We start from the raw sequence: 12,020 nt of genomic DNA, 5'->3' as shown, positions 1-12,020 counted from the left end.
ATCTCACATAAGAAAATTAATATTTATTATAAATAATAATTTAGGAATATAACAAATAAAATAAAAAGCCAAAAGTAGACTCAAATTGTCAGTAGTGCAAAAGGTAAGGCGCACGTGCGTGGAAGTGGAGGTCTCATGTTCGAATCCTGACGCCCGCATAGGAGACGGGATCGGGGCGGATAGGAGAGGGGTGGGCACACGGGCGGCCATGCACCCTGGGCCTAGCCTGTGTAGCTCAACTTTCTCTTTTTTTAATTTTACAGAAGGATTTTTTCAAAGAAATATCCATCAGTAATTTTAAAAAATTCGAGTTAATTCTATCAGCAATTGCCTCGATTTTTCAAGGGAAAATTCCGTCAATAATTTCCTCGGCAAATACTGAGAATAAATTCCCTCGATAAACTTAACGAGGAGCGTTTTATCAAGGGAACATTCCCTCAGTAATACATCGAAAATCCGTGATAATTTTAGTAGTGTATGAAAAATTTCGTGCTTCCTTTAAAATGTTCAAAAGGATGAAAGATGTTTCTATAGATATATATGTGCATGCGCGTTATAATTTTTAATTTGCTAAGTTAATGGATATAGTATCTCCTCAGTTGAAAACTGATACTGAGAGAGTTTTATTTCTCAGTGGGTCGACCTAGCTTGAGTCTAAACTAATCAATGTCCATGAGACTTTGAGGTGGTGCAGTCCTGAAAATAACTATATAATTGCGATCATAATTAATGAAGTCTAATTAAAACTATCTTAATATATATTACACAAGGGAGGATATATAATTGTAGCTCATAATTTTACAATATAATTAGTGTTTCATAGGCTAAGTTAGAATTACCTGAGAAAGAAAGTGTAACGTAATGACGATTGTCCTCGTCTGTTAGTCTAAATGACATAGGTTCGATTCTCGTTGTAGAACTATACATCCCTCTTTATTAGCTATTGGGGATTATATTTTATTATATTAAACCCATGGACTTCCTTAGTCCAAAAAAAAAAAGTTAGAGTAACCTAGATAAAAATTTTCATGCCATGCAATTTTAGCGCATCAACTGCGTCGGTTTGAAAGATTTACCAGTAAATCAGGGTTTTTATATGAAAATTATCTCTTTATATATATTGATGAACTACGGATAACTGAAAAGATAAATCTTTTGAAAGATGCAGGAAATTTTATTCAAATTATTTACAATAGACATTGAGAAAATATATATCTCGAGTTGTACTACTGAGTCATTTGTCTTTGGTATTGACAGTTAATGCAAGGAATAAATTAAGATGTCTAAATTGATAAGTCGAAGATCCTTTTATTCTTTTTTTTAAAATTAGCAACTCTTTAATTATTTTTTCTTTTCGGTTATAAGAGAGACTTATAGTCCATTACAATGAGAATATAAAGGGAAATAAAGGAGCACACGAGCCCCATTGGTAAAGATTGAATATAGAACATCTTAAGTTGGCGCCATATATCACTACACTGAAGACCCTTTCCTCAACTCCTTAACTATTTAATAATAGCAATTATCTCATATTATATTAATGCAATGTCGTAACATATAAAGCATATTTTATGCATCTCTTAACATATATCACCTCGCGTCTTCCAAGTCCAAAATCCTGGCTGTTGTAGTTGATGCGCAATTTCATTGGAGGTCTGAGGACCAACAATCTAAGCTAATTATGCCCTTACACCACGCAATTAATAAATTCTCTCGTGATCAATTCAATTAAATTGTTTAACGTGAGTGTGAAAAAACAAATAGATTCAAGTCTTATGGGACCTGCAAAGTCAACACTGCAGCGAATAGCTTGTGCGTTAAGCCTTAGATCAAAGAATATATTAAAAAATACCGTAAATGTTACGTATATATAATACTATACTTATCTATGTATATTACGGTCAGATGTACGTTGTTTTCTCATTCCTGTATTCTGAGCTGGGGAATTCAAGTGAAATTACTTAAAGCAAGGTTTCTTGACCCTATAATTTTTTCCCCGGCAGGTGTTTTGGTTAAAAAGAGAAAAAAGAAAAAAGAAAAATCATGCATACATATCGACATACACTGGTCGAAAAGCCATGCGCATTGTACGTGGTGTGCATTTTCACATGTTATCCATAATCTGTAATTTATTTCTTAAAAACGAGGAATATGTCACCGTTATAACATAGATATATATTCGAACAAGGTAGAAGCACATTTATTTCATTGTACAATTTTTTATTCCGTGACATCAATAAAGAGCGTCTGAATGGTATTTTTACCGTTCTCAACCAGAGAGAGACAAATCATGTGAGTGATACCTCCGTGAATAAAAATAAACATTATCAATGAAAACAAAAGGAAGTTAACTTGAACCATGTACATAGTATATAAATTGTGCAAATACATAGGTAGCATTTTAGCTAGAAGACTATTGAATCAAAATGAACATTTTGCAAGGAAGTAAAGCAGAAAAACTGTAGCAACATGTAAAGCTACCAAGCTAACGAATATTGGTACTTACCAAGGAGGATACGTTCGGGCTTACTTGGTAGCTTTGCATGTTGGTACTTACCAAGCAAACGAATATTGGCCCTTAATCAGGATTCATCTTAGAAGATACGTTCGGGCTCCCCTTTCTCTATTGTTTCATTTATGCGTTTACTGTCATGGAATTGTCGTGGGGCAAGAAAGTCCAACTTTATTAGTACGCTGCGTGATTATATTCGTAGGAATAACCCATATATTTTGATTATTATGGAACCTCGTATCAGTGGTGATAGAGCTGATAGAGTAAGCAGGAAGTTTTGGGATTTCGAGTATGCTCGAGTTGACGCAGTGGGTTTCTCGGGTGGTATTTGGTTGCTGTGGAGGAAGAATGACCTTCACATTACTATCCTTCAGTCCCATTTTCAGGCTCTACATGCCAAAGTTGAAGAGGGGTGCCGATCGTGGTGGTTAACAGCCGTATATGGTAGCCCGAACCAGGGTACCCGTAACGAGCTCTGGTAGTTCTTGACTTCTCTCTCGACGTCTCCTTCACCGCCATGGCTGCTCGCAAGTGATTTTAATGCTATTCTATCGAAAGAGGAGAAGGCCGAGAGAGCTCCATTCAATCCAAGCGAGGCTTTGGGTTTTCGGGACACGCTTGATGCCTGCAACCTTATTGATCTGGGAAGCAATGGCCCGCCTTTTACATGGAAAGAAGGTTTGTATCAGGGGATAGAGCGAATTTTCAAAAGACTTGATAGAGCCCTTTGTAACCCCGAGTGGGGAACGATATTTCCGGAAGCAGTGGTTAGGGTCCTCCCAAGGATTAAGTCGGATCATCACCCGATTCTAGTCAATCTTTAAGGAGGTCAGCCAAGTAACCCGCATAGACGGCCATTCTGTTACCTTGTTGTCTGGCAAACTCATCGTTTTCCCCAAGTTGCTGCGTTCGTCGTGGTCCGATGATGTGGATTTGGCAGGGAACCTTGTTTCATTCAGGGATCAGGTTCAAGTGTGGAACAAGGAAACTTTCGGCAACATCCAGTTCCGGAAGTCTCGGGCCCTAGCTCGGCTAGCCGGGATCCAACAGGCGATTCAGCGTAGCCTTAATTCCGCACCTAGAAAGGCTGGAACAGGAGGTCTCCGAGGAGCTGGAGCAGTTGTTATTGCAAGATGAGCTATTGTGGTTTGAAAAATCTCGATGTGAGTGGGTGCGATTTGGTGACAGGAACACAAAGTATTTCCACACCCGCACTATTATCAAGCGTCGGAGAATGAAGATCGACTCTCTTAGAGCTCCAGATGGTGAATGGGTTACCGATGCAGAAGTTCTCTGCGATATGGTCGTCGCCCACTTCCGTAATTTTTATGGGGACAGCCCGTCGGGTGGAACTCTCTATATCACGGCCAGTTTCTCTACACTGCCTCAGGAAGCCGAGACTATCCTAACGGCAGCGGTGGAGGTGCCTGAACTTCGAAGAGCTCTATTTGCTATGCCTTCGTTCAAGGCTCCGGGGCCGGACGACTTCTAGGCCATCCTCTTCCAAAAGAATTGGGAGGTGGTGTTTCCGTCACTGTTGGCTTATGCAAGAGCAGTATTTGAAGTTGGCCAATCAGTTGCACCGATGAACCCGACGTTTATTGCTCTCATCCTGGAGCTGTCATGTCCGGAGATGTTGAGTCATTTTCGCTCGATTAGCTTGTGTAAAGTATCACATAAGCTAATTACGAAGATATTCACCAATCGTCTCCAACAATTTATGTCTTTGATTGTGTTCCCAAACCAGTCAAGTTTTGTCCCGAGAAGACATATCCAAGACAATATTATTATTGCCCAGGAATTGATCCACTCGATGAAGCGGATGAAGCGTCGAAAGGGATTCATGGCACTCAAGATTGACTTGGAAAAGGCTTACGACCGAATTAACTGGCAATTCTTGGCTGATACGTTGATCAGCGCGGGTATTCCTCAGACATTACACAGGGTGATTATGGACTGTGTCACCACAACCACAATGCAAGTCCTGTGGAACGGAGAGGCGATGGAGGAATTCATCCCAAAGAGAGGTATCAGACAAGGCTGTCCATTATCCCCTTATTTGTTTGTTCTCTGCATTGAGTGCCTTGCTCACCTGATCTACGACTCATTTTCGTCTGGTCGGTGGAGACCCATCCAAGTCAGAGCTCAGGGACCGGCTATCTCGCATATTATGTTTGCGGACGACCTTCTCTTATTCGCTGAGGCATCGAAGGAGCAACTAAGAGAAGTCATGGGAGTCCTTGACACGTTATATCAAGCTTCGGGCCAGAAAGTTAGAAAACCTAAATCGATGATTTATTTTTCTAAAGGAGTTCCGATATCGGTGCGCAATCGCTTCTGCTTATTGAGCACGTTCATTCAGACGGATAACTTAGGGAAAGATCTGGGAATTCCTATAGTACACGATTCGGGTCCAGAAGTCTCTCTTCCAGGGTTTAGTGGACTGTGTTCGGAGTCATCTCAGTGGCTAGTTGGCGTCGGCTTTATCAATGGCGGGCCGAACTACATTGGTTCAATCGATATTGCAGGCTGTTCCTATGTACATGATGCAGTTAGTGAGTCTTCCGCGGAGTATATGCCTTGAGATTAAAAGGTTGTGTCGTAATTTCTTGTGGGGGCAGTGGCGGATACATTTGGTGAATTGGGAGTCGGTGATGTTGCCGAAGGATCGTGGCGGGTTGGGGCTGCGAAGGATGAGAGAATTTAATCAAGCGTTACTCGAGAAAATTGGGTGGAAATTTGTGACCCAACCAACTGACTTGTGGGCTTGTGTCCTTTCGCATAAGTACCCAAATCGGGTTAACTTGGATAATTCATTAGTAGCTAAGCCTACTGACTCGTAGCTATGGTGAGGCATATGTATATCTTGGAATTTAGTGTGGCATGGAATGGCATAGCAGTTACGGGGTGGCCAACGCACCAGGTTCTGGCTCGATACTTGGGTCCCGGGTTCTGGTCCTCTAATTGATAAAGTGGCAACGGGTTCGAACCCTTCTCAGCTACAAGCTTATGTCCGTGACTTTGTCTTGGAGTTGGGAGGTTGGGATTGGCATCGTATAAGCCTGATCTTACCCCACGGTACTATCCTTCACATTACAAGTGTACAGCCGCCGGGTAGGGATTGCAGGGAAGAGGACGTTCCTTATTTGCTGCTCGACTCATCGGGAGATTACTCCGTCAAGACGGCCTATCAGTTACTTACCACTGATTCTTTTGTATCACCTTCGAGTAGAGTGTGGAGAGTTATATGGAGTTGGGAGGGACCTCAGAGACTTCCGGCTTTTCTGTGGCTGGTGGCATGCGAGAGCTTACTCACCAACGAGGCTCGAGTTCGACGACGTCTCACGGTGTCGGTTGATTGTCCCATATGCGACGCGAATGTGGAGTCCATCATTAATATCTTATGGGATTGTTCTTCCGCCCGGCAAATGTGGGAGAGGCTCATTCCGCGGTCTCTTCAGCCGAATTTCTTCTCGATCTCATTGCAGGACTGGTTAATGCTTAATCTCGTTTGGCCTCCTCGCGAGGATTGGCCGACCATCTTCGTTACGGGGTGCTGGTTGTTGTGGACATGGAGAAATAAGGAATTATTCTGCACGGATTTCGATCGACCGAGCGATGAAGGGCGTACAATATTGGCAGCAGCTAGGAGCTTTCGGGAGGGCTGGCTTTTATCTTCTCAAGCGGTGGATGGGAGCAAGAGCAAGTGGATTTCCATACACTGGGTGAAGCCACCGGAAGATTTTATGAAGTTGAACACGAATGGGGCTATTCGGGGTTCACAAGGAGTCACTGGAGCGGGTGGCATTTTGAGGAACTCCAGTGGAGGATGGATCATTGGTTTCATGCAGAGCCTGGGTGTCTCAACAGTGACGGTGGCAGAACTCTGAGGAGTTTTAACGGGTTTGGAATTAGCTTGGAATGCAGGGTGCCGACGACTTATCCTTGAAATAGACTCGATGGTGGTTCTGACATTGATATCAAGACAGGACCCGTGTCCGCCGTGTTTTCAGCCGCTGCAGAGGAGCATTCAAAATCTATTGCAGAGGGATTGGGAGGTCTACATCCAACACACGTACCGGGAAGGGAATACTTGCGCGGATTGGTTATCGAAGAGGGCGATTGATCTACCCTTGGGGACGCATGTTCTTCATTAAGCTCCTAATGGGGTGCTCTCACTACTGTTAAGCAATATTGCAGAGGCCGCCTTACCCCGTTTCGTTTCTGTTTGAGTTCTTTGTATTCGGGCTCTACTCCCTAATCTACCTAAGAAAAAAAAGTACCAATATTTGTGTATTAGCGAGTTCCATCTAGAAGAGGAACCGGCCAAAAGGTATGTTGTCCACATTAAATCCAACATCGCAATGCCCATGGCCGTATCCACTCCGGTAAGTAAAAACGCATATCCTTGTTGATGGTTCAACCCATAAATGGGAACCAGCACCTCGCACCCTTGCTCGCATTGACCATTCGTGGAACCTAGAATCCAAAATAGAATCCAAAATAAAGAATGCTTGCAGAACAACTTATATTACAATACCATTCCAAGCATCTACAGAAAACCACATAATATGACCGGAGTTCATACTTGTTAATTAGCTTATCGCTGTGATCAATCTTTAGTGCTAAACTTTCATATGAAAGAGATAAGACTATAAAAATTCTAAAATAATAGTACTTTAAAAGCTGATAATAAGTTTGACAGAAGAAAAGCATAATACTTTATCCAAACTGTTATCGTACCTTATGAAAATTTAGTTTCCCATCTCAAAGGATATAGATTGCCAAACATCAGAAATTTTGTCGAACAGTGATAGCTATTATGCAGAAACGCAAAAGGATCACCTTGAATTCGAGCTTGATAGTCTCAGCAAGTTGATGGAACGACAAAGGTCTGCACACTCTGCTACTCCGCAAACCTATATGTCAAGAGGCCCAAAAGGATCTTGAACTGGCTTAGCAACCAAGAGTCCTTGCAATGCAGTTCCCTATCTTAGCAAGGAGAGCATGCTCTTCCAAGTCAGAGGGTGGGAATCCTCCTAGGTTTTGACAGACTTGTTTGGAGCTTATAGTAACAATACATTCGAGTTGTGAAGCTAATTGAGTGCCAACCTACATATGAGAGTGAAGTGAATTAGAAAATTAATGGGCATATGCAATAGGATATAAAACCTTAAAAGGGATTAGATTAAAGAGCTTTCACTGACTTCAATGTAGTCACGAGCGTAGTCCTGCAACTTCAGTGGCAAAGCTCTTGAACCAGTTTGAACAATGGCAACTACATTCAAAGAGATCGGCAGGTGAACTCCAGCAAATCGCAGTCTGACGCGGGAAGTCGAGGCAGCACGATACTGAAAGCTGCAAGAGCGGTGCAAAGAGACAGGGTCGAGTGGGGACAGTGACTTGGGGAGAGAGAGAGGGGAGGAGAGAGGAAAGAGACTGAGAGGCGGGGGAGAGAGAGAGAGAGAGGGTGAAATCTCATTCTGTAGAGCAGCACCATGATTTTCTCCATGGACAGAGTCGAGCGGTTGAAGTTAGCGAAAAGGTACCAATGCAGATAAATGAGTGGGGCTTCACTTAACGAAATCGAAGAGATACAATTCGTAACCGTATGTACGTGTGAAAACACTCCGTAGAGCTACACATTTTTTTTTATGCATTGCATCTTATTTGATGGTTATAAGGATAAATAAAACTAAATAAAATGGTACAAATAATTCCACTAATGAAAATCGAATCTGAAACATTTTGATTATTGGATAAAAGCGTGTGTTATTGCACTAACCCTCATTTCTGAGCATTATATCTTATTTTAATTTTGAGAGTTTATGGTACAGACTATTTATTTCAAGAATATATGTGTAAATTGCTCCATAGAGAGAGACAATATGTATGTTGAGAGGAAGGTTCAGTAGAACTACTTGGAAATTTGTAAGCAGTATCCTACTGAAGCTACATAATTAGTTATCTATATTTAATAACATTTCTTGATATAATTTATGATATTAATTAGTTAAGAATGTAGGATAAATAATATGCGAGGTCCTTTAATGGAATATGTTCGATTCATTATGCCGCATATTAATGAGAGGATCTGCGGTGCATACTCTACTTTAGACGGCTCGAACTATTATAATAGAGGAAAATTCTTGGAATTGTGTCTTCAAAGACACGCAATAAAATATTTAAAAGGGAATAAAATCTTCCTGTCTATGCATATGTATTAATTTTCATTGAAGAAAGTACAAATGGATACCTGAGTATACATTATTAATTATAAAGTGCTGACTGTTGACGGGAATAAACAAATTGTACAGTTATTGAAGCCTAATTCTTTATACAAGAACTCTTGTATGTTATTTTTTCCGATTGAACAACAAATTAATTTAATCAACAAATTGAAGTGGGAAAAAAATTTTTGAAGCAATGAAGGGATTTTGCACAGATTTGTACAATGTTAACTGCTATTCCTTGGTTCAGTAGGGCTTCCTCATCATGGGATTTGGCATGTTTTGAAGCCAATCTTCTTCTTCTACCTCGATCAAGTTCTTTATCACTGCGTCGGATGCATTCCTCAAGAACTCCGACCAATCCCTGTTTGCAAAAGCATATTCAGAACCGGAAAACCAAAACCTTATAATTCAGTACATGGGTAATGTGAACAGTTTTCGTATAAGAAAACAAAGCGGCAAAATCCGTGAGAGACCATTGTTTTCAGGCCATGAGGTAGGTTCGTTAGGGTTATTGATTCTTTGATTTCATTCTCAACTCCGGTTTTTATTCATTTATCTTTTTCGTTCTCTTAACCTAATAACAACCTATAGCTAGCAACAATCATAATGTCGAAGAGATATTGTGTGATCAGTTCAAAAGCTCATCAAATTGGTTTTGTATATAGTGAAGTTAATATGAGAATGATGTCAAGAAGTGATGCGTTCGATATGATTAAACAAGATATGATGAAAAATAAAGGGATATAGTGAGTTTGATATGCGTACTCCTTTAAGGGGTCGAAGGTAAGTCCAACAATGTTCCGAGCTTCCTCGAGTGCATGGCTGTATCTCTGGTGGTCTTCGCTATTGCAGTTCCTTTTGTTTGAAATAATGCGAAGGTGAGACGGCTTCACATCATAGAAGATGGGTACTACCCTTTTCTTCGTCTCCATCAGAAGGGAAAGCTCATGTAAACAGTATGCCGACTCGCAGTAGCGGCGAGAGAACACCGCCACCCCCACCTTGCACCCATGGATCGCCCTGTCAATGTTATCAAACAGCCTGTCCCCGGGCTTCATGTTCTTGCTGTCGAGGAAAGAATTGATCCCTTGACGGGAAAGGTACTGATAGAGCAACCCTGCAATGGTCTTCTTCGTGTCGATGCCCCGGTGGTTTATGAACACGTCACACGGGCGGCCCATTAATACAGGGATTTGGGTTGCCTTGATTAGGGCCGAGTTTGAGAACCGTTGCATGGCTTGATCTTGAAGGAACTACAGGGTACGTATATTGATTTGCAACCGGGTGGTGTGAGCTTGAAGAAACTATAGACACGTACTTCTACTAGGCTTTTGTGCGATTGTGTGTCTGATTTAACACGATTTAGGAAGATTTCGGGTGAAGGATGGGGTTTTTATATAGAGATTCAATGGAGTAGACCAGTTATGGTGTTAATTTGAATTTCCAAAGAAATTCGACGCATTTCTTGCACAACCAGACCGACTCCTTATTGGGAAAGTACAAGGTACTTGTTTTGAAGGCTCACCGCAGATGTATAAAATTGCTTACCTGTTGATGGGAAGACCCACAATTTGTTTTCATATTTGTGAATAAGAAACGTATCCAAACGTTTTATTTTTACTTTTTTGGGGCCATTGAAACGTATCGACCTTCAAACACGTTCTATTCTATTATTATTATTATTATTATTATTATTATTATTATTATTTACGTCTACTGAGGATAAAAAATAAAGACGCAACTGTATATATGTAATGCATACATAATGTAATTTCTACCTAAACTGGTATTTTCTTCGATTACAAAAGAGAGAGGTAAGCCCGTTTATAAGAATTAAATCATAAATCTCTTGATCCCAAATAAAAGACGAAGTCATTGCGTCAAACCATACTTTTCTAAAAGTACGATTGTTTCAACAGTTTTTGGTACTCAAAAAATGGAACCAATTAATTAAGTGGAAGTACATCCAAGTCCTCTCAATAGGTATCAAACCATTAAGTTTTTGGTCCCACATGGATATTGATGTTACTGCATTAAACCTAAAGGCACGGTTTGTTTTAACTATTTTTGACCCTCCAAAAGAACAGGCCGATTAATCAATTGGAGAGATGTCATGTCTGTTACGCTTTTGCGGCTTTTGCCTATATATTTCTTGCAGGATGGATAAACCATTAAACGGATCCAGGGCTTTACAATAAAGCCACGATTCTCTTTTTATAAAAATTCACATTCTTTACTTTCAATTACTTCATTTTTTTTATTACCATAAGATCACTTCTTCTTCTTTTTTTACCTCCTATTTTTGTCCTTTCTTTTTTTGCATATACCGGGTGATATTCAAAAGTCTAATAGGGTTGGACCAATTGAGGTTCACGTCAGGTCAAGTCATTAAATTATAAAAATTCGAATCGTGGCTTTTTTCCATTCTAAAAAATTGAATCTAAAAACATACTTAACGAGAAGTGTCACAATTAATTCAAGTTTGACCTAGATCTCTTTATTAAAAGATAAAACTATTATAATTGTGGCTTTTCTCTATTCAAAAAACTCGAATCCAAGACTATACATAAAAGAAAAGGGTGTTGAACCACATTAACTAATTCACGTTGGCTACCACTTTTTTCTATGAGCTCAATCAACACACGAAAGGTTGTGCAGGAGACGTAATGATCATCTTAATATTGGGGTCGAGCATGATCGGAATGACACATAGGATTGTTTAGAGGGTCATATTAGATACCGATTTTGAGCTACGAGTCATTCTATAGTGTTCACTTATCGTGGCCCCGTGTTTTCTTGATCATAGTGCCAAGTTATTTTTGTCCAGGAATATATCTACTTTTACTTTTTTTTTTAATTGCTGATTACTCATAACAGATGGGGGAGTTGGATTTAGTATAGTTACTCTAAACATCAACTTGAAAAGAAGAGATTTTTCATACCTTTTATTTCATTTTTTTAAAATATTTCCATAGTTTCCTCATTTGAATATTAATTTCTTTTCGATGAAATATTAGGTTCATTTCCAATCTTTTCATTGAGACTTATCTCCACCCAGTGAGTTTCGGAATCTTGCACCTATTTGTAAAGTCCACCTCACAACAACGCAATTTGCTAACTATACGATATCTTATAGTTAAATATTAAAATTTTTAAATTCCACATCATAAAACTAAATTTAACAAAAAAATCATGATGCCTTTTCAGTCATGTGACCATGAGAAGTGTTTTATTATTTTATTATTGATCCAAATTATTTATAAAACTTTTCCAGT

At 39.9% G+C, this 12,020-nt stretch overlaps 1 protein-coding gene across 1 annotated transcript; it reads right to left on the bottom strand.

Annotated features, from left to right (window-relative positions):
• Window positions 1-6,931: 6,931 nt before the first annotated feature.
• Window positions 6,932-9,988, bottom strand: LOC116209112. The gene is made up of 6 exons (XM_031542670.1): window positions 9,511-9,988; window positions 9,049-9,106; window positions 7,720-7,863; window positions 7,477-7,624; window positions 7,358-7,431; window positions 6,932-6,991 (listed from the first exon to the last, which is right to left on the bottom strand). Exons 1-6 carry the CDS (start codon window positions 9,978-9,980, stop codon window positions 6,932-6,934), a joined length of 954 nt encoding a protein of 317 aa, XP_031398530.1. The 5' UTR covers window positions 9,981-9,988.
• Between the last annotated feature and the right edge of the window lie 2,032 nt (window positions 9,989-12,020).

The sequence above is a fragment of the Punica granatum genome, chromosome 5 (assembly GCF_007655135.1).
Source record: "Punica granatum isolate Tunisia-2019 chromosome 5, ASM765513v2, whole genome shotgun sequence".
Lineage (NCBI taxonomy): Eukaryota > Viridiplantae > Streptophyta > Magnoliopsida > Myrtales > Lythraceae > Punica > Punica granatum.
Note: the sequence above shows the minus strand (reverse complement) of the source record. Positions and strands in the feature narration are given on the sequence as shown.